Source organism: Ambystoma mexicanum, chromosome 3q (assembly GCF_040938575.1).
Source record: "Ambystoma mexicanum isolate Mex_15411 chromosome 3q, UKY_AmexF1_1, whole genome shotgun sequence".
Taxonomy (NCBI): domain Eukaryota; kingdom Metazoa; phylum Chordata; class Amphibia; order Caudata; family Ambystomatidae; genus Ambystoma; species Ambystoma mexicanum.
The window spans coordinates 40,987,467-41,010,565 of record NC_090926.1 but is presented as its reverse complement, the minus strand read 5'-3'; the positions used below and the strand labels follow the sequence as shown (position 1 = coordinate 41,010,565).

The window sequence follows — 23,099 nt, the reverse complement described above, 5'->3', positions numbered from 1 at the left end:
TTATTCTGAACAGTTCGAGGATAATTGGTTTCAACACAAAGGGAGCAATGGGTCATACAATGTCACTAGGGGCCTTTGCAGAAGGACCAGGGGGACAGAACAACAATGTACCTTGTGCTTTAGATGTTTTTGGTGCTTGACAGGGTTGATTCGGTTTCAGGGCACCTTTCAGCTTCTGTGACATAGTTCAAGATGGGAGACAGCTGTAGGTATCAGACAGCAGGCAGGTCGGTGAGCGAGGCTGGATGGATGGCTGTAGGCTAGCCTACACGGTGGTTCAGGGTCAGGATTTGTTATCTCAGTGGTGATTGGCGGGTCTGAAGCACTGGTCGAGGCGTCTCGGACTGCATTAGCGACTGCTGCATAAAAACAGTCAGCGGTACAGTCGGTTGCAGCTCGAGGGTCTCAACTGGCTCGAAAATGTCCTTTCAGGTGAACGTTAGTAGATGCTTATCGATGCACACCTCCTAGTTGCTTCACTGGACTCATGTGGTCCTTTAAGGCAGACGGCGCAAAGCTGAGGATAGTGTTGCAGGTAGCTGCCTTGTCCTTAGTTTGGTTCAGAGACTTTCTGACACTTCCCACCTAGGAAGCTTGCTGCAGAGCCTAGCAGGGCATGCGGTGTGTTGGCTGTGTACCGGTTCTGGAGCTACTGGAGGGTCCTCTTGATTCAGTATCTCCCTCTGTTCCCTGAGAGATGTTTAGAGGGAGGGATCTTGCTTCCCTCCTGGAGGTCCTGGCCTTCCTTCCCTGGCAGAAGATGTAAGGCAAACTGTACCTTCAGCCAGGGTCCAATGCTGAGTTATTCTTGCTAATCCTTGAAATGTCTTGAGATGATCTGCCCAAAAGAGGGGATAAGCCCTTTTTTAAAACCAAATGGGCCACAGTGATTAGTGTAGGCTATGCCTACCTTAATGAACCAATCATGGGTCCTCACCAAGAATCTCCTGTATGGATGAGGTCATAACCAGAGTGCTTTGCAACAGAAAAGTTAAAGGGTTGAAAACATGTAATAGTAACACTTTAAAAAAAAATATATTTATATTTGCAATTACAACTTTATAAATATACAACATACAAGCTTGCTTCTAGAGGTAATGTGTGTGTTTTGTTCTGCATTTTCACATGATAAAATACATTTTAAAGATTGTGATCAGTTTAGTTTTAAGATTAAATGGATTTGGCATCTGCTATTTGCATTTATGCTTGTTCTTCGTTCTGATACTGTTGAACGTTCTGATCGAGTTCGAGCGCAATAATGATGATTAAAGAATGCTTATTTTTTCGATTATCTGGTTAGATTATTTGGTTACATCTCGGTATTTAATATAGTCACAGTTTTAAGATAAAATTAATAGTGGATATGCTTAAAGATACATGTTGTGCACTTAGAATCATTGTCCACAGACTTTCAGCAGTTAACGTTCTATATAAGTGGAGGTACTTGTGAAAATTTGTTTTTCTCAATTCAGAGAGCGCTGTGCATTGTGCAATTGGGTGTTCCAGAGTTTCTGGCTCCTTTATTTTGCCACAGAATCTGCATGCAGTGGCTTGGTTGCTTTCATGGTTTCTCAATGCAGTTACATTTCTTATTGGATATAGGTTGAACCATAGCCTCAATGTTTGTGATCTATATCCCGCATTAGAGAATCTTTGTAGATACTTTGGTATATGATTGATCCTCTTGGGTGTGAAGACGTAGTGCATGGACGAAAATCGGTACATGTATTTAATTGTGTTAACTGTGAGAAATTACATGAACCAATAGTCAGTATGTCCATAACAATAACAACTGGAAGAGATTTGAGCCCATGGAAGTCATTGCAGGACTTTGTGAGGAAATGTAGACACAAATGGAATAGCACAGAACAATGCCTGTTTAATGTTAATGTTAATGTCAAAGGTATTTATATAGCGCACCATCACCAACGGAGTTGGTCTCCAGGCACTACTGTGGATCTGTAAACAAAAAGGTGAGGGTTGGGTTAGTGGGTGAAGATGGCATATGAAAGAGAGAGATGGTGTACTGTTGGCAGCTTCAGTTCGGTTTTCACCGTCCGCTGAGCTTGAGTGTGCATATAGAATCTAAGCGAGTCCTCGCGTGCTGTTGTTGCGATCTATGTGTTGATTGTTTGTTGTTGCGGTGTGGTTAAGTCCATGCAGTTTGCTGTGAGAGAGGTGGTTGTGTGGGTTTTTGTGTGAATTAAGTAAGAAATGTGAGGTTTTGGTTAGTGGGTTGTATGTCTCATAATCCTTGTAGTTTTGTTATATGTAACAGGTTGTCATACAGGCTAGGTATATTCTTTCTCTTAGTTTACTGACTGTCTGGTTTCTGGGTGATACCATGGCTTGTTTCTAGCAAATGTATTGGGTTTATTACCCCCGGTTGGGTGAGCATTATCCCCTAATTCCATAGTGGTGTTATATTATCATTCACCACCTCTTTTCTATCTATTTACTGTAGGTAGTCCATTGGATAGGTACATTCTACACTTCCCTTTCCTGACGGTCTTGTTTCAGGGGCAGTGGTGAGGCTGGCCTTCAGCTAAGCTACTGAGCATAGTACACCCAGGAGGGTGAGCATTATCCTTGCTTAGGTAGTGGTGTTATATTATCATCCCCCGCTCATTCCTATCTATTTACTGTCGGTGGTCCAATGCTGCCCGTGTTCATGAGGTGGGCCAGATGATATTGCTGGGTCATACCTTGATCTCCTTTCCGATTGATCTGTGGGTGTTCTTTGGCATGATTCAATGTGGTTTGTCTATTAATTGATAGGTGGATATGTTTCAGGTTTGTATATCCTTAATTTATAAGGGTTGATGACTTAGGGAATCAGGATAGGTTCTTCTTGCAGCCTAGTTCCGCTGTGTATGTCCATATGTGCATTCCTTCAGGTTATGGGGGAAGAGCCAAGATTTGAGGAGTTTCCTGAATTGTAGGTGATCTCTCGTGTTCCATATGTTCTTTGGTAGTTCGTTCCAGGTTTTTGGGGGGAGGTGAGAAAAAGAGGCTGCTTCGAGTTTTCTCTTGTTGTATGATTTGGGTTCCAAACGGATGTCGCTGCTGGATCTGAGTGGCCTTGTAGTGTGATGTACGTTTAGTTTTCTTCTGAAGAACTCTGCACCTTGGTCATGGATTGCTCTGTGCGTTGTGCACATTGATTTTAACTTGATCCCCCGTTTGATGGGTAGCCAGTGTAGAGTTTTCAGCGCTGGTTTGATGTGTTCTCTTCGAGGTAGTTTAAGGAGCTGTCTGGCCGCCGCATTTTGTATGCATTGGAGTTTATTTAGGAGTTGTTCAGGTATGCCTAGATTGGGGAAGTCTAATCTGGACATGATGAGGGCGATGACGGTAGTTGTTTTGTTGGTGAATGAGAGCAATGGTAGGATCCTTTTAGCCGATCGCAGGAGAAAGAAGCATTTCTTGATTAGGGCATTTACTTGTGGCTCTAGAGTGAGTTTGTTGTCCATCAGGACTCCCAGGTTTTTTACAATCGATGATGGGGCTGGCGTTTCACCAAGTTCAGTTGGCCATGGGATATAGAGGTTTTCTTCTCCGTTTTTTGTGATGATCATTATTTCTGTTTTGCATGGGTTGAGTTTAAGGTAGTTTAAGTTCATCCAGTTGTATATTACACAAAGTCAGTACCCTAGTGTTGAGTTGTCGTCTTGTGAGTCTTGTATTTTGTAGATTATTTGTGTGTCGTCGGCTTAGATGTAACAGGTGAGGCCATGTCTTGCAATGATTTTAATTAGCTGTGACAGGTAGATATTGAATAGTAGTGGCGAGAAGGATGATCCTTGTATAACAATTCTCATGGGCTTGATTTGTAAGGTTTCATCCATATTGTTTCTGTTCTGTTTTTTAAGGAAGGATTGGATCCAAAGTAAGACGTTGTTGGTGATTCTGAATTCTTCCAGTTTCATGATGAGGAAGTCATGGTTAACTGTGTCGGATGCCACAGAGAGGTCTAAAAGTATCAGAGCTCTGCTGTTGTTTGAGTCTGCGTTTGTCTTTAGATTGCCCCAGATTGAAATAACTGCTACTTCTGTTCCTCTCATCGGTCTGAAGCCTACTTGTGCCTGGTTTAATAGGCGCTGTTCTTCTATGAATTCTTGGGTTGTTCTATATATGTGTCTTTCCAGGAGTTTAGCTGGTTAGTGGATGTTGGAGATGGGTCTGTAGTTGGAGAGGTCTTCTACCTTTCCTGTTGTATCCTTGAGGAATGGTTTGATGTATGCTGATTTGAAGGCTTGAGGCACTCTCTGTGTTGAGATTGATTGGTTGAGGACGTGCCTGTAGTATTCCATTGGTGTTCCTTGTGAGAGGATTGTTTTGCAGATGTCAGGAGGGCAGGGATCCGCGGGGAGCCCGATTTGTTGCTTTGATTTACGAGTTTGATGAAAGTCTCCACTGAAATGTGCAGGAAGTTTTGGAGTTTGTTCTGATGTTCCTTGCATCGGTGAGTGTCTTCAGTGTTGTCGTTGCATGGTCTGTTTTGTATGGTCTGTTGGATGGTCATGATTTTATTTTTGAAGTTTCTGCAAAGTCACTGAATAATTTCTTCGATGATATTGGAGCGTTGTCGCAGCTGGGTGTTTTGTTAATTTTGTTTATGATTTTAAATAGTTCTTTTTGGGTGTGTGGTGCTTTGAGGCTTCTGTTGTCATAGTATTTCGTTTTTGCTTTTTTGTATTTTCTTTTTGTATGAACGGGTATGTTGTTGAAGTTTGAACTTTTGTCTGCAGTCTTTTATTGTTCTTCCATTCTAGTTCTAGTTTCCGTTTTTTCCTTTTCATGGCGCCTAGTAGTGGTGTAAACTATTTTGCTGTTGCTCTTTTGCGGGATGGATTGAAAGGTTCTTCTTTGGCGATCTTGTCAATTGTTGTGGTGATCCAGTTGTGAAGTATATCTATTTTAGTGTCTAGGTCAGCTTCGCCCATGGCTGTTGATTGTGGTTTCGTGATCTCCAGTCGTTCCATTAAGTTGGAGTTTTTTATGGTTCGCCAGTTTCTTTTCATGATGATTTGTAGTTTTCCTTGTTTCTTGGTTATTGGGGATGGCAGTGCAATTACGAAGGGGATGATGAGGTGGTCGCTCCAGAGGACCTGAATCAGTGGTGCCGTGGTAATTAGTTTTCAGTTGGTGAAGATTGCGTCCACTGTATGTCCTGCCGTGTGGGTTGCTTCTTTTTTTTTAAACTTTATTTATCATCACACACAGGCAATGCACGTACATTTCTACAATCCTCTTAGCAACTTTACAGCATAAGCAATTAGTTTCCTTCTGAGCCTGAGTTCTCCATTTCTGCCATGTCCGCCAAGTATTGTTTGTACCTTGCCCATATGTTTCTGGGGCTGGAGGAGGGTAGCACTGAGTCTATATATAATTCTTCTGTGTCATTAGTCCATATCATGTCTCTGTCCCAGTCCGCCTTGGTTGGCGGGTATGAGTCTTTCCACTTCATTAATATTGCTCTTTTGGCTATTAATAGGCTCAGGTTCAACAGTTTACGCCATGTCGGATTTATTTTCCCCACTGCACCCAACAGACATATCCTCGGTGACCAATCCACTGGTTGATCTGCCATCCCATCTATAGCATTGCAGATCTCTGTCCAGTATCCCCTCAGTTTTGTACATGCCCAGAGCATATGAAATATATTAGCATCTTCAATGTTACATCTCAGGCAGGTTCCCAGTGTGGCAGGTTATATTCGTTTGAGCTTTGACGGAGTATAGTGCGTCCTATGTACTATTTTATAGTGAATTAGTTTGAATCTGGAATTGCATGATATCTGTTTGGTTAATGCGCAGATCTGGGACCATTCTTGCTCATCTATTTGTTGCCCCAAATCCTGCTCCCACTTGCTTATGGCCGTATGTTTCTTCACAGGGCGAGACTGCATTATGACTTTGTAGAGAGCAGAGACTGTTTTTGTTTTTGTCCCTCCTGTAAACATATATCCAAGCCCCATGTTCATCTCAGGTTCGTTCGGGAAGGGTGGGCATGCGTTTTGTGGGTTGCTTCTTTGACCAGCTGATGTATTTCCATTGTTGTTAGTTGGCTGGCAAGAGATTTTTGTGAGGTTTTGGTTTCTTCATCAAACCAGATGTTGAAGTCTCTGAGGATAATCAATTGGTTAAGCTCAATAGCTAGGTTGGTGATTGCTTCTACGAAGTTGTTTATGAAGGCTGCATTGCACGTTGGTGGTCTTTATATCAGTATGAATTTCAGGTTTGTTCTGGGATTTGTTGATAGACGTATGATTAGGGATTCACATTTGTTGATGTTTAATGGGTCTTCTGCTTTAATTTCCAGGTGTGATTGCCAGTCCACCACCTCTTTTGATTTTCCTGTTTACTTGGATGCACTTGAAGGTATCGGGCAGGCAGTTATTGAGGGTGATCTTGTGGTTGTCATCTGGCCATGTTTCAGTTACGAAAAGGATGTGACTGCCTCCATCACTTAGGAGGTTGTGATTTTGGTGGCGTGTTTGGACATTGATCTTGCATTAATTAGATTGCAGTGTATATTTTGGTGTCATTTGGTTTTTTTTTTGTTCCCGGTTTTGGTTTGTGGGTGTTCAGTTGGGGTGCTATTATGCTGCCTCCGAGGGGTAGAGGTTCTGTGAAGGTGGCTTTGTCGTTCAATCGGTCTGTGGGATTGATAATTGGGTTGCTGACTGCTATTGTTTCTTCATCTCTTGTCATTTCATGTGGGTATTGATAGTGCCCTTCTGTTCTTGTGATGTAGGGAATAAGGGGGTTGGTGTCATCCCATTCTCTTGTTGGGTCCCATCTTCTCTTTTTCCGTTGTACAGGTTTTTTTCCATATGGAAATGTTGGTGTTGTTGGAGTATTTAGGTTCTTTGGCTGGTTCATGGTACGGTGTATGGTATAAGGATATTTCTCTTGCAATGTTTGTTCTGTCGATAGTATTATTTTGCGGCGTGTGTTCTGTATTGAAGGCATCTTCTGCTGGGAGCAGTTGAGCTTGTGTATCTGAGTTTTTTGTACCGTGTTCCTTTTCTCTTTTTCTGCATCCAATTCTGTGTCGGGTCATTTTGGTCTTAGATGGGAGGAATTGGTCTGGTGTTAGGTTTATAGGGTTAGTTTCCAATTGTGGTGCCTCATGCCAGGCTAGTGTTGATTTTAATCGTCTTAAATTGTTCTGTCTGTCTGTTTGAGGGTGTGTCTTTGTTCAGTCAGTTGGGTCTTGGGTCAGTGGGACTTTGTTCTGTCCGTTGGTTCTCATGCTCTTACGTTGTTCTGTCTGAACAAAGACACACCCTTGAAAAACATCCAGTCAGTTGGGTCTGGTGTTCCTCTTATAACGGGAGCGCTGTCCTGAGGGGTATTGTACATTGGTGGGTGGGGCGTGTAATTGGGCTATGGATGCAGGTAACTGGGGAGGGGATTATGGTAGTAGTTACTGGTTTTGGTGCTTGCAGGGTGTCCTGCGTGGTCAGATTCCTACGATTCAGTTGTAGCAGCTACTGATAATACCCAGACGACTGAGAGGCAAGAGGTGGAGAGTTTAGAATTTTACAGGTGGTTTACAATGAGGTTGTATACTTGGGTGTAGGGTATCAGAAGTCCGAAGCGATGTAGGTTTCGGCGGGACCCAAAGTAAGTAACAAGTATACAGTATACCTTACTGGGTCTCTGTAGATAAATAGGTTTGCATGCAGTGAATGATGTGCTATGCGGGAAACTACATGAACCAGAATGCATTAGGGCCGCAGTGGAAAGAGAAAAAAACAACTATTGTAACAAGAGTGACCCGTACTGCATGTACAAAAATCGGTACATATATTTTATCTGTGTATTATGGGTAACCACATGAACCAACAGCCAATATGACAACAATGATTAATAGTCATGGACGTGATGTATATAATTTGAAACTCGTTTACTGTACGAGTACCACATAGACATAGATGAAAAAGAGCACTAGCCAATTATCCAAAAAGCCCTCGCGATCACATGACTTAAACACGCCGCTATTACCTACGCGGGTGCGGCCATTGACTCAATGCAGGATGCGAGTGAATGGGGAAAGCGCTCATGAGATGCGAGACGGAAGCAAAATGGTGCATTACACAGATACGAGGTGAGAAGTCGTTACAGGCAGGACCACCTTGACTGACAATAGTAGCCGTGATACGAGTAGATAGTCATATGTAAAAAATATTGTACATCACGATCGCAACTGTTTGGGAATGAATATTGATGTACAAACACATCCAATTATAAAACTAAGACAAGTGGAAGGTGACCAAATGTGAGGCTAATTTAGGGCGACACCACTGAAATGGAAAAGAGAGTTGTGTACATTTAGAGACTGTTTACGCATGTATTACAACTTGCAGTGGTATCAGTTAGGAAGAGGAGTCAAACAATTACCTTACAAAGAAATGCTTGGTGATAAACTCACCTATCAATGTGTGGAACTTCGAGCCACACATGCTAGAGTGAATAATGAGACATTATGCCATCACTTACCTGGATGCTTGTTTTCCGAGCAGGCTGAACAATCCAAGCAGAGTGGACTAACAGTCAACAGCTAATCACTTAGACTGAGATGGAAGTTCCGACAGACGATCTGAAGACAGCATACTGATAAGCAGTTTATCCCTATGTAATGACATCTACAAGATACCAGTATGTAGGGTGCAAAATAAGTTCCAAATTACATCAGGGATATGGTCTATTCATCCACTCACTGGGACAAGATGCAGGGGGGTTACCGCTAAGGAAACCCCCAGACAAGAGAAACAGAAGAAATCAAGAACTGGTAAGACAGCCTAGATGCAATATGAATATTGATGTTTTGATAGAATGGATAGAGGACAACTCAGTGATGGTTCCCCTTTTTATATTCCCCTTTTAGGGTGTCTTGAGACTAAGACGCTTGCATAGGAAACAAGAGACAAAACTCCCCCGACTAGAAGAAGGAGATTTAGACACAAATTAATAATGTTGTCTGTTTTAAGTTTGAACCCTGACTAGTTACATCAGGTTTAGGTCCTGAATAAAGTGGCTATTAACATCCATCCCGCTGAAACTGGTCGACTATACAGAAAAGGCTCAAGGTGATGACCTGAACCCCAGAGACAAGCATATATTTGGCAAGCTCAGAAAAAACATATCATTTTAGTGAACAGACCAATCCTGTAAAACTCCTTGTGGCAATAGATCCACAAAAAAAAATAAAAAAACGATTTCAATTTTTTTTAAAAAATGCTAAAAGATTGTTTTAAATGTTGTTCTTTTCTAGTTTATGAGACACACTATGAGGAAGTAATAAAAGGTATATTTGACTTCCAAGAGGGTGCACTTATTTTTAGTTGTCAGTAAAAGTAGTGAGAGACAACCTAGACAGGTGGCACACAAGCCCTGACAAGGGAGACAGTATCCAACTGAGGGATAGTTAGTCTCTTTTGAACAGGGATATGTACTAATCAATAGGATACTATAGATGTAGAAGGTACAAATTATTAACTCAAAGATTTTCTGTCTGTTTTGTGTGAAAAAGATATAGGGCCCCGGGCAGAATGTGCTTGTCCTTAGACTTATGTAGTAATTAATTTCCTGAGATAGGGAATGAACACTCCCTTGCCCGGTCTAGTGCCAGGAAAGCAGGGGTTACAGTAGGGTGCAAGTAAAGTAGAAGGACTCTAAAGGTAGAAAATAAAGGTAAGCAGATCACATAGAATGCATTTTAGAGGGGGCTTAGAAGCAAAAGAGAGGAGAGCAAGTAAGGAGAGCTGGAAGAAGGCAAAGAAGGCAGGTCACGGAGGAGGTAATTGGGACATTGATGATACAGACAGTAGTGAGGCATCTGATAGGAGCAGCAGTGAAGAACAGTGTACTTTTCCATCTAGCCGGAAATCAGACTGTGATGTGCATTATTGAAAAAGTCTAATATACACCAGCTAGACGACCCTTTGTGGAGAAAAACATTGAGCGGGCCATGGCAATTCAGCTCCAGAAGCACGTGCATCAAGCTAATGTATTGCTGCCAAATCAATCAGATTGTAAACCTTATTGCCGGACCGCGACAATTATCACACAGGGGGTGGTGGGTGATGTGCTGCAGAACTGGGATGGGGTGAGGCCAGACTACCGGTTCTGATCAGGGGTCAAGTCCTAAAAAAAGAAGTGGGGGGGACTCATTAACAAACGCAATTGGATGCAACATCGCCAGAACGTCGCCAGAAATGTGCATATCAAGGTGAAAGCGGGTCTTCTTGGAGGGGATGCAGCAAGTCGGAAAGGGGCTTGAGGCAATGAAGAATTGTTTCCCACTATGCAAGTAGGCCCTGCCCTTGGCAGCAAAGCAGTGTTCAAATGATTTGATATGATATGATATGGCATTTATTACGCACCTATACACAAGCGTTTCAAGGCGTGAGAATTGGCGAAATGGCGAGAATAGCTAGGAGCACAGGCTAACCCGGTCAAGTTCAAATACCTTTAAGAGATACTTCTGCGTAAAAGGGATTGGTTGTGCAAGGGGGTCAATGGTAAGTGATGTAAGTACTCACCGCCCTCGGAACAGTCCGAACCAAACTTTGCCATTTAGTCGAGGTCGCTAGTAGGTTCGAGTCCTGCAGTTTCGCGACTCTCTGGCTCTCAGCGGCTTTGGTGGAGAACGATCATCTGTGACAGGATAGTTGCCTTTTCTCAGCTTCCAATGGAGATATGAAGAAAATTCTGGTGCAGCAGGCTTCAGGGTATAGGAGAGCAGAACAGCAGGGGAACAATAGCGACTGTCACCACCAAGTAGTGACGCAGGGATTGTGGATGCAGGCAGCGTTACGCATACTCTACTAATTCAGGAATAAGAGGAGCTAGGTCTGCGAAATTTGGCACGAGAAAGCACAGGACCGAAAACAAGCGATGATGGCCCAAATCTTGGGTTTGCACTTGAGACCGCAGAGGTTCTGCGGGTTACCATGAGGTAGAGCTGGACAGTTCGCTGGTTGGCCCAGGAACACTTCCGAAGGTGCTCGTTTGGTGCGTAAACAGGGGTGCAGATAGTAGTTGTTCCCACTACTCCAAAGGGGTGAAGCGCCTTGGCAGGCCTTCTTGATTGAAGAAGAAAGCAGGGGTCCGATGGGACAGCAGAGGGCGAAGGGTGCCAAAACCTTCCAAATTGTCTCTGGTGGTTTCACAAGTCTGTTTCTTTGTGTAGGAGGCTTGGCTCCTTCTGTAGTTCAGTGAGAACACAGGTGATTGACCTGGAATGGATGCGGAGCCCCTTCTCTTATCCAAGATTAGCTTTGTGCCAAAATCGAGGACTTCTAATGGAAGATCTGCTCTCTTGCAGGCATTCCAGATGTGGACCAATCCTGGTCCACGGTTGTCTCAGTCATTCACGCACTCCAGAAAACCTGCACCAGTAGTGTGGATTGGGACTAGGCAGTCCCAGGCTGCTTCCTGGGCACATACACGTGACAGGAAGAAGCCCGCAAAAGAGATCGGTTTTCGCTGGAGGCTGCATGCCCAAATACAGGAAAACCCGGGTTACTCGACCTGGGTGAAGGCAAAGGACAAAATGGCCATGGGACAGAACAAAGGGTGTTGTGACTCGTCCATTTTCGGACCTGGCCACAGTCTTGTGGTAAACGTAGTTTGACCCAGTAAAAAGAAGTAAAACATTATGAAAAGTAACTGCTGCCACCAGTTTGTCCCAGGCACACTTGTACAATCACCTAAAAATCCTTTGAGGGTATCTTGGGCCATAAAACAAAACGGGAGCCCAACGCACGGTACTATAAGGTAAATTGTGCAGTGTTAAAAAGTTACCAAGAAATGGCAACATAGTCAAAGACTAAGGGATACATAGTTTCCCAGTACTGACAGTCTAAAGGGCGTGTCAGTTTCCCCACAACAAGTGAGCAAAATCCCAGTGGAGTTCAGCTGAAGGCTGGGCTCCACTGGAAAAAGTCAGGATAGGAAAGCCAAACAAAAGCAAAAAGATTAGGGGTCCATAAATGAAGGGAATATTGCACATATATGACATTTTTCCAAACACATGCCCTCTGTAAATTACGATCAACATCACTCAACTTGCATGCCCTCTGTAAATTACGATCAGCACCTTGTAACTTGGGTTCATGCAAGTTGAGTGGTGCTGATCATAAGTTGAGTGGTGCTGATCGTAACTTAGGTCCTTTCAAATTAATGGGTGTTTGCATGCAGTTCTCAGGGGTGCTGGATAGTCGGCCAAAGGAAGGCACAAAGGTTGTGTGGTTTGCGTGGGGGTGTGTTGTGGGCGTTACTTTATGTGGACAAATCCATGAATACGCAGAGCACGCAGAAAAAAATCTGCATGCAGGCTCGCGCAGAGTCGTGTGGTGCAAGCATGGAAGCAAGTGAAGCTCTTTTCAACTGAAAGTGGAGCGTCAGACAAGTGTTAATACATAATATATTAATTGAGGACTCTGCTGTCTAGAGCAGTGTAGTGAGTGCGGTCCAGGTAGTTGGTTAGTAGCCACTCAGCTAGGTTTATTTTTAGCTTTGTGGCTTTGGTCGTAAAGGTTGAGGCACCCGGTAACACCAACTTCTAGCATACTGGTACGCTTTTATTCAGCCATGAACTAGAGCAAGGCAAGTTGAACTACTGCAACAAGGCAGAGGTCAAAAAACGTTTTTATCTGTGTATTTAAGCACCTACTGTCATACCTCAGTGGTTTGCCCTTTGAGCAAAGCAGAAACAAGATGAGCGAGCAAGCTCCTATTTTGTCACAAATGGCCTGTTGAGTGAGTGAACTTGGTGTGGGTTGTAGGAGGATTCTGGGCACATACCAAGTGTCGGATTCATCCTAGAAATGTTAAAAAGCCTTTTGTCAACCCTTAGTTGGCCGCCATCTTGGAGGCACGTGTAAGCGGCTGCACTCCAAGGAGGACGAGGGTTTCTCCTATTTATGTGTCCATCCAATGTTAATAAAATTGGGCTGGATGTAGCCTATTTTTAAACCAAAATCAAGGAGTTGTGACATTTTTCATGGCTTATGAGTGGTGGGGGGGTGCGCGCGTGAGTGTGTGTGTGTGTGTTGCTGAAGGGCTTTGGCACAAGGAAGCAGGAACTATTTGATTCTGTGCATAGCTAGTGAGTTTCTCGGTAGAAGGTGAGGAATGTACAGTATGGTTTTTTAACACCAGTGGAACAGGAAATTCATGGCAACAGGCCAAGCACAAGTTGAACGTTCCTCGTCAGAGTTCTGTTAAAGCTTAAGGACCCCGCAGGAGGAGTTTCCTCTAGCAGTGTGCTGTTGTTACTACAGGAGATCAGCAGTGAGATCTTACAATACCTTTCCTTGCGCAGCTGTGCAAGTTTCTTCCATCAGGACCCTTTGAGAAATATGGAAACCCAGAGGCATAGGATGACCAGATTTAAAAAGTAAAAAACCAAGGCAGGCCAAGTAACATAAAAGTAGGACTAACTCTTCACAGTGGTTGTCAAGGCACTACACTTGAGTCGTGGTTGGAGGAGAAGGAGGTTTAAGAGTCACTGGTAGAATAAACACATATTATAATTAATATATCACAAACTACAATCTCAATTCGTAAAAAGCAGCATTTCCTCTGTGCGATTTTGTGCATTCCTGCCTGTCACCTATGAAGACCTAATACCAAAAACCAGGACCACTGCATTTTTCAATGGAAAAATAATCTTGAGAAAGGGGGACAGAGCACCAAATACCGGAACAGTCCCGGCAAAACCCAGACGTGTGGTCACCCTACCGGAGAGGCAGGAACTTCCTCCATAGCGGGTTTGTCCTAGTTATTCAATGGTAAAACATTCCGTTTGTCACTTGCACTGGGGAACTAATGAGTCATGAGACACCAAAACGCCAGCCAGGATCACCTGTTTAAATACATTTAAACTGGAATGGTCATATGATTATATTGGGATAACGCATCGGCCTGCCAGCAGCCACCCAGGATTGAGGATTGCACATGCAGGAGTCTAATGACCCAGGCCCCGGGCCGCATGAAATGCGGGATGATAGAGGGTCTGGGAGTTTAGGCGCGGGCTGGGGGAAAACGGCGCGAAAGCGTAGGGAGGGGCGTCCGAACGGCGCCACAAGAAACAAAAGCCCAGAAAGGGCAGGAAACAGCACCAGGGAAGGTGCGAAATGTAACAGCAAGAGGTCAGGGGGGTAACCCGGCCGCCCCCAGGAAGGAACAAAAGGCCGGGGGCGGGGGTATAAGTAAACCTGGAAAAGGAGAGGCGCCACAAACCAGGTAAGAGCTCACCTCTCTCGGGTAGGCTCTTAGTGCATGAAGAAGGGGAAGGAAAAACGTTTGCTCTTGCGGGCTCACACATTTTTCTATCTCTCTAATTTTATTCTAATCGCAGTGCTACAATGGTGCCGGAGCAGGAGCTACCCAGAAGTACCAGCGATGAACGAACAAAGGACTTCCGCCGCGGTCAAATTGAGAAGCGTTGCCGGCAGAATTCAGACGAGAAGGATGGCGGAGGGAAGAGCGAAAAGGGCCCAAGAGTTCTCAGAATGGGCGAGAAAGGCGGAGAAGGATTATGGGGGTGCTGGAGGTGATGCAGAAAGAAGAAAGAGCAAAGGCAACGTCGCCTCTGCTGTTCATAGAGCACAGCAGCAGCGAAGGAGAAAACGAAGTGCCGCAAGGACAGAAAAGTGGAAGAGCGGAATCAAAAAGAGCAGAAGAACAGACAGAGGCACCGACCAAGAGAAAGAAAAAAGATAAAAAGAAAGGTACTGTGAATAATAATGTGGGAAATAAAATAGTAAAAATGTTTAAAAATTGCGTCACGGTTTCGGGTAAGTCGCCCAGAACCAATGACAAGATGAGCAGATGGGGGAAAAGATCCAGGGAGGAGCAGCAAGGGAGTTCCTCGGCAGAAACAAGCAGTGATGACGAAGAAAGGGATCATCTAAGGGCTTGGGTAAAATGGAGAGGAGTGGTGAGCAGGGAAAAACAGAGAGGGGCAAGGGGGGCAGGGGTAGAACCCAGGGAAGCCCCGGTCCCGGCACCACAGGAGGCACCAGCAGAGCCCAGGGAAACCCTGGTCCCGGCACCACAAGGGGCACCAGTAGTCCCGGTGCCGCAAGGGGCACCAATGATCCTGACACCGCAGGGTGCACCAGCAGGGCCAAACATAGGGGCAGGGGCCACACCACCAGGGGCAGCACCAACAGTGGCAGCGGCAGAAAATGAGGGGCCCTCATGACGAAATATGGCAGGCCAACCATGGGTAAAGACGCACAGGGCAGGTCGATGAAAGCGATGGCTTGGTACATAAATGACAAAGTAAAGGAAAAAATATGGAGGAAGGAATTGATTGATATCTTTACATTGTTAGATTGTCAAAAGAGGGGGATGAATGTGGCCCTAGAGGACATGAAGGAGGATGAGAAAAGCTTACTGAAAAAGGGGCCAGTGGTAAGGAGTTTTGACAACTGGATGTCGGCCTTCACCATAATGTCTACAATTATATTACAAAAATTCCCGGAAGACGGGGTAGCATTAGTTGCGTATCAACAGAGGGTGCTGAAGGTACACGCAGCGTTTGGAAGGGACGCATGGCTGGAGTATGACCATGAGTTCAGAAAGGAGATGGACTGCTTTCCGGATATGGGCTGGGATGAGGAAAACTTTAACCTCTACATATTTAACGTGCTAAAGGAGAAATGGGATTCCAAGGAGCGGAGCACAGGGGGACAGCAGAGAAGGTAGTATTGGCAGAATGATTACAGAGCGGATTATAGATCCAGTAGCAGAAAGTACGAATCCAGCTGTGACAGAAATAGAGACCAGAGTTTTCGGAGCAGAAAGTACGGGTCACAGAGAGGGTGGCAGAGCAGCCTGCCCCCGACAACACAGGGGGGGGGGCAGTGGGGGCACGGGGACAGCACGAGCAGAACCAGGTCAATGCAGGAGTTTTGAAAAGGGGGTACCCTGTAGCTGGGGATGGAAGTGCAAGTTCAGCCACAAGTGCGAGAGATGCAAGGGTGAACACAGCAGCTCCAAGTGCACAAGGGCCGCAGCTCCAAGCGGCAGAAGAGATGAGACGCGGAAATAAGAACTGGGGCGGGAAAGGGGCCACGCCGGTAAAAATCGAGAGGATGGAAAGGTGGCTCCGGAAATACCCCGACCAAGAAGCGGCAGAACAAATCAGACAAGGCTTCAGAGAAGGTTTTAACATCCCGTTTACCGGGCAGGGAGCGCAAGACATTCCTAGGAATCTAAAATCGGCAATCGAAAACAGGGATATAGTGACCAGTAAGATCAGGAAAGAAGTAGAATTGGGGAGGGTAGAGGGCCCCTTCACGGCCTTACCATTTGAAGAATTTATATGTTCACCACTAGGGCTGGTGCCGAAAAAAGACGAAGGGGAATACAGGCTGATACACCACCTATCCTACCCCCCGGGGGCCTCAGTGAACGACGGCATCGCCCAGAGCGAGGCAACGGTATCCTATTCAGACTTCGAGGAGGCAGTGGAACTGGTCAGGAAAGCGGGGGAAGGGGCGTGGATGGCGAAAGCAGACATTAATTCGGCATTTTGCCTGTTGCCAGTCAACAGCGGATCACAAAGATGGTTATGTATGCATTGGGAGGGGGAATACTTCATCGACAAATGCCTCCCGATGGGGTGCGGCATCTCATGCGCATATATCGAGAGGGTAAGTTCATTTTTACAATGGGTAGTAACACAGGAGATGAGGGAGTCCATGATGGTATATTACCTGGACGATTTCTTATTCGTCGGGCCCAAAGGTTCGGAGCTATGCAGGGCAACCCTGGACAAATTCGTGGAAATAACAAGCGAGTGGGGTTTTCCTCTGGTGGAGGAGAAAACGAAGGGCCCAACGCATATTATCCAATTCCTAGGTATAGAAATTGACTCAAACAAGGGAAGGTGTCGGATCCCGGAGGACAAGGTGACGGAGCTGCTGAAGACAATAAAGGAACTACAAGGAAGAAACAAAGCGACAGTGAGAGAATTGCAAGCGCTGGCAGGAAAACTAAACTTCACAGGAAGAGTCATAGCACAGGGGAAGGTGTTCCAGAGAAGTATCGAGCTGAAAACGAGAGGTGCTACCAAGGGGAACCACAGAGTCAGGCTAGGGGGAGGAATCAAGAGAGATCTGGAAGTATGGGCAGAATTTCTGAAATACTTCAAGGGGGAGGTAATATGGTGCTCACCGGTGAACGAGGAAGGTAAAAGGGTGTTGTTCACCGATGCAGCAGGTGGCTTTGGTTTTGGCGCAATACTGGGGGAAAAATGTTGTGCAGGCAAGTGGCCAAAATCGTAGCAAGTGGCGGAATGGACAAAAAACATAACGCTGCTGGAGCTCTTCCCGATATGGGTCGCGTTAGGCGCATGGGGGAAGAGCTAGGGAACAAGGAGTTGGCAGTATGGTCAGATAACATGGCGGTGGTGCACGTGTTAAACAAAGGAAGTGCATCATGCATGATAGTATTAGAATTAATGAGGGCAATCACACTGGAAAGCCTAAAAATGAATACATGCATAAAGGCGAGGCATATCGCTGGGGAAGAAAATGTGGTGGCTGATGCAATCTCTCGCTTTCAGTGGGAGAAATTCAGGGAGCTGAGACCGGACGCCAACAAGGAAAGAACGCCCAGGCCCCGGAAGGCATGGGTCCCGTTGGAGGCACTGGAAAGGAAAGCATGGTTGGCCACAAGGTCGACTCAAAAGAAGTGGGAGAAGAACAGAGAAAAGAAAGGGTCATCGACAAGCTGACCAGAAATGCCCTGACGTACAAAACGGGTAAGCAGTACGAAAAGCATGTAAAAGATGTGTTGGTGGAAACAGGTGGAAAAAAGGTGGAAAAAATTTCAATCCCCCAATTCTTCTCACCCCCTTTGCTCATCACTTTGCTTCTCTTACCAGATCCCTACCTAAGTAATAAATCACAGACAACTTATGTGTATGGAAAAGTTGTAGGCCGTAGGTGCAGCAACCTCTGCGTGGGCAGGGGGCCTGGGAGCAAAGGGGGAGAGAAGAATTGGGGGATGGAAGTCACAATGTTTTAAAAAATACATAAGGGAGGAACTGATATGACACTTATCTCCCCAGTTTCCACAGAGGCCGGACCATACAAATCGGCATGGATAGTGGGGCACTCTTTCGTGACCCGGGCGGGCAGGTGGCTGGAAGAGGTGAAGCAAGGACTACATTTCAGGAACACAATTACGTCCTGGTGGGGCCTCCCGGGGATGCACTGGGAGGACATCCACGACAGGCTGTCAGACCTGATAGGTTTCAGGGACCCCCCCCCCCCCCCCGAGTACCTGGTTATACATCTCGGGGGAACGACCTGGTGAGCACAAACAGGGGTAAATTACAAAGGAACATTTGCGAGTCGCTGCATCGCATAGCCCGCAGCTGGTGGAAAACCGAGATTTTTATGTCAGAGATAATACCAAGAAGGTTCTGGTATGGGGCACAGAAGAGGCACGCAATTGAAATAGCCAGAAAGAAACTAAATAAATCAGTAGAAAAGTACTGCAAGAGCACAGGGCTGCATTTCATAAGACATGGCTTACACCGGAGCAATCCGGACATGTTTCACCAGGATGGGGTGCACCTATCAAGGAAAGGGATGGGGGTTTTTCCAACAACATTTTAAGGGCACTCCAGGAACGGGGTTGTAGGTAAGGTGCTTTTGGGGGGGACCTGAGCGGGCGTAAGGAACACCCACTCAGGTGTGGCGGCATGTGCCCAGGAACGAAGGCCCAGGGATAACAAGGACTCAGGAGGAGCCTTGGGCAACTTCAGGACTGGACACAATGTGCCCAAAAGCATATGGCAGTGTAATTATTTTGTTGTGTTGTATTGTCTGTAAGAAAATAAAATGCCTACGGCCTACAACTTTTCCATACACATAAGTTGTATGTGATTTATTACTTAGGTAGGGATCTGGTAAGAGAAGCAAAGTGAACCCACACTACTCAGCCTATGACCCAGGCCCCGGGCCGCATGAAATGCGGGATGATAGAGGGTCTAGGAGTTTAGGTGCAGGGTGGGGGAAAACGGTGCAAAAGCGTAGGGAGGGGCGTCCGAACGGCCCCACAAGAAACAAAAGCCCAGGAAGGGCAGGAAACAGCACCTGGGAAGGTGCGAAATGTAACAGCAAGAGGTCAGGGGGTAACCCAGCCGCCCCCAGGAAGGAACAAAAGGCGGGGGGGAGGGTATAAGTAAGCCTGGAAAAGGAGAGGCGGCACAAACCAGGTAAGAGCTCACCTCTCTCGGGCAGGCTCTTAGTGCCTGGAGAAGGGGAAGGAAAAACGTTTGCCACCCAACCCACCCTACAATAATAACGGAAGAAGAGGGGTGCAGGCAGGAGCCGATATGCCGAGTACTCTCTCGGTACCCGGTCCAAAAAAGAAGGAGCGGGCAGAATTAAGAACGCTGAGTACTCTTTCGGTACACGGTCCAAGAAAAGAAGGAGGAGGTAGAAGAAGGAACGCTGAGTACTCTTTCGGTACACGGTCCAAGACACGTCGTAGGCGGCATGTGCCCAGGAACGAAGGCCCAGGGAAAACAAGGACTCAGGAGTAGCCTTGGGCAACTTCGGGACTGGACACAATGTGCCCAAAAGCATATGGCAGTATAATTATCTTGTTGTGTTGTATTTTCTGTAAGAAAATAAAATGCCTACGGACTACAACTTTTCCATACACATAAGTTGTCTGTGATTTATTACTTAGGTAGGGATCTGGTAAGAGAAGCAAAGTGAACCCACACTACTCAGCCTAAGAGAATGGCACCAACGGTTACGGTGTGGGGGCACTGTGTAATATCTACTACTGGCATGCAAAAGGGATAACCTTGTTTACTGGCCATGCATACGATGGAAATAGCTTATATGACTTATTGAACAAGGCCAAACCTATGCATGCGCAATTAGCTACTAATAGCTTTGCGCCACCAGATGCGGCCTCCATGCAAACACGTATGCCAAAGAGTATTAATGTATTCATGTAGAAAAATAATGTTAGGGGAAAAATGTGGTTCTTACATTTGTTTTTCTATAGACCCAAAATATGCTTTCGGGACACATATGCCAAAATTGTCTACTTCTACTTTTGAGATTTGTGGTCGTTAACCTAGCCGTTATCTTAACCCCTTAACTGCCAGGCTGTTATGCAAGTCTATGGAAACAGGACGACCACATTAAACAGGTTTATGCCATAGAAATTCAAAAAAATCACTTCAGGCAAACTTGAGAAATGTACATGTTAAGAAAGATCGATACAAATCACTAAATACAAACACGAAGAGTAGGCCGGGAGTCACCAATACCCGCGTTTGCAGATGAGGCGTGTCCACGTGTAATGCGACGGAAAACATTCCACAGTAAAAACACCGAGGAGTGGAGAAGCAAGCACAGGACTGGCCTATGGGCGCAAACGGCATGCGGAAAGACAGGGAGCACCGTAGCCGCAGACCCTTACCAACAAGCACATGCCATGCATGCACATGTTTCAATGCACACGTTGCATTTGTCATGAACAGCGAAACACAGTTAAAAAATAAGGAATGTGTGCAAATAAGACGTTTTGAAAATGGAGCTAAGGTTACTGCCTACAAAAAGCAGAAAACTACAAACCTTGTGAATGTCAGCGTTAAGGTGCAGAAGCTCTCTCCAAAGAATAAACAAGTCCACCACACCATGGATTAAGCCTTAACTCACACTACACCACTACTTCACAACACTTGCTTTAAAACGTATGATGCTGACATCCATCCTATGACTAGCGAGGGTGTTGTAAAGCAGTGCTATAGTGCGAGCGTATCTTCAAATTGCATGATAATGGACTGTCTTTGTATGTGAGACTGTGTTTATTTGGACCCACTGTGCGCTGCTACCTTATAATGTGCATTCCCGGTGTTTGCAGTACTGGGGTTTGTTCTCTCCCCTTTGAAGTGAGTGTGTGTATGTTAATCTTGGCTCCTAATCATATTTGTGTAGGTAGTCCCCTTAACTCTTTCCAAAGCGTGTTTTTTCACTCAGATGTATATATGTCACAGAAGCAACACTAGAGCTAAGGGAACATGACACTTCACAGAGGAAAGAGAGGACGCATTTTGCTCTGTAACTGTTGACCTTATCCAGATTCCCCAAATATTGCGAGCACCTGATCTGGCCGCATCCAAACATGTATGGTAAGTTTGGTGAAATTTGATGGACGTTTTCATGTTAAAAAAAAGTATGAAGAAATATGTTCTTTGCAATGTCCTTTCCACAGACCAGACAATAACCTGCCTTTCGGGATGCATACTTAAAAATGGGCAGCTTCCATGTTGGTGATTTCTAGCACACCTTTAGCCCTTTAGGGAATGTCAACACACATTGTGAATGCAGATTTGCATGTGCATTTGCTCACATGTCAGTGAAAAAAACAAGACTCCAGAGACGGAACTCAAATGCGAAAAAAACAATCACAAACATGTAGTCACGAATCAGAAGCGATTTTGTACACGGGGATTGTATGTACACACCAAGCAAGCCACACATTTGGATGCAGCAGCTCTATGTGCAGGAAACACTTGTGTACAGGCGCGTACTCTGGGTAGTAGGTGTCATGGGGTGCGATAATGACTATGGTATGCACCTTGGACATGCGGGGCAGTGCAATGAATGATTGGAAGGCAAAGCAATTATTATTCCATTACATGTGTCCTGTTCCGACTCATTGCATTGTTCTCTATTGCGAAATCTCAGAATCACTCCTACCCTCGCTGATCCATTTAACTGGCTTCCCAGGTCTTGCAAAATGGCACTGTGGGAATTCTGGAGGCCAAGAAACGCAGTCGTTGATATCAATGATATCAAGCTAGCAGCCTGAGCCTCCCCCGCCAACATTGCTTTTCCAGTGCTACAGAGGGCCCCAAGAGGATGTTGTTTGAGCAGTACAGTAGCGTGACCCGGTGACAGTGTTCTTGAGCTCAGTCAGGAGGGCCCTCTCACAAACGCACCCGCAGTGAGGAGACCACCTGCACTCACTGTGAGCTACTGGGGATACCCTTTTCAGTGCATAGCTCTCAACCATTTGTGTCGCAAAGGCGGGTGAAAACACCTGATTTTATTTTTGGCGGTGAGAGGCCCATTGAAACGACTGGGCACGCAGGAGGCTTGGCGGGTTAGTCAGCTGTTTACAAGGCGGGTGCCACCCGCCAAAAGCGCGTGAGTTGAAAGCTATGTGACAGTGCGACCTCTCCCTGTCATCCCCCTGTCAGATCACGTGTGCACCGCCAGGGGTGCAGCTCAGAAGATATCGATCAGTCCCCTCTCAAACCCCAAGCCGTCTCCCAGCACCCGCCCCACCCGCCACTATCGCATTAACGTTGAGACGAGTGTTTCACCTACCCGTCTCCCACGACCACACACTTGATGGACATGCCCTGCATGCCTGCTGACGACGGAGGGCTGTCCCTGCCTTAGACAGACGTCCAGTCCACGCAATAGCCTGAGCAACCAGATGTTTCAGCAGCTGTTGAGGTGTGTGGGGCCTGCTGCCGCGCAGGCGAGAGCGGACCAATTGAAGAGGTCGCTCCCTCGAGTGGGGGGGAAGCAGACGGGGGCGCTCAGGTGCAGGATTGCCTGCAATAGACACCAGGGCCTGGGATACTGTGCAAGGGGGGGGGGGCAGGAACACTCTTCCGGGTCGACAAACGGGTCGCACAGAGGTCACCACGCGTGTCCACGGGAGGGTTCGGGGACTCGGGTGGGGGCTAGGTTGTTTACACCTGCCTCCTGGTCCTGGGACTGTGCCTCGCAGGGAGTGCTGCCGCTGCTCTTCCTGGTGACTCAAACGTTCCTACCTGCGAGGTGGGTGGGGGACAGGTTATGGGCTCCTCCCCAGAACCCGATTGGAGGACCTTGGGACATTTTTCTCCCGAGACTTCCTGAAGTAGGTGTACATCGAGAAGGGTGGGAAGGTTTCTGCCGGGAGTGCCAGGCGCGCAGGTGACCGGGGGAGGGACACGGATGTCGAGGACAGAGAAACCGCAGGAGCCGCTGTATAAGGGACACAGCTGCACACTAAGCTCTCTATTGTAACACT

The 23,099-nt window shown here is 46.1% G+C and overlaps 1 protein-coding gene across 2 annotated transcripts in view; it reads right to left on the bottom strand.

The window, feature by feature from the left end:
- Positions 1-22,855, bottom strand: part of LOC138582073 (ras-related C3 botulinum toxin substrate 1-like) — a 74,869-nt gene extending 52,014 nt beyond the window's left edge. For both annotated transcript variants that reach the window (XM_069653022.1, XM_069653021.1), the window contains exon 1: positions 22,403-22,855. In XM_069653022.1, coding sequence (XP_069509123.1) covers positions 22,403-22,443 — 41 coding nt within the window. In that variant the 5' untranslated portion in view covers positions 22,444-22,855. The remainder of the gene's footprint in view (positions 1-22,402) is intronic.
- Between the last annotated feature and the right edge of the window lie 244 nt (positions 22,856-23,099).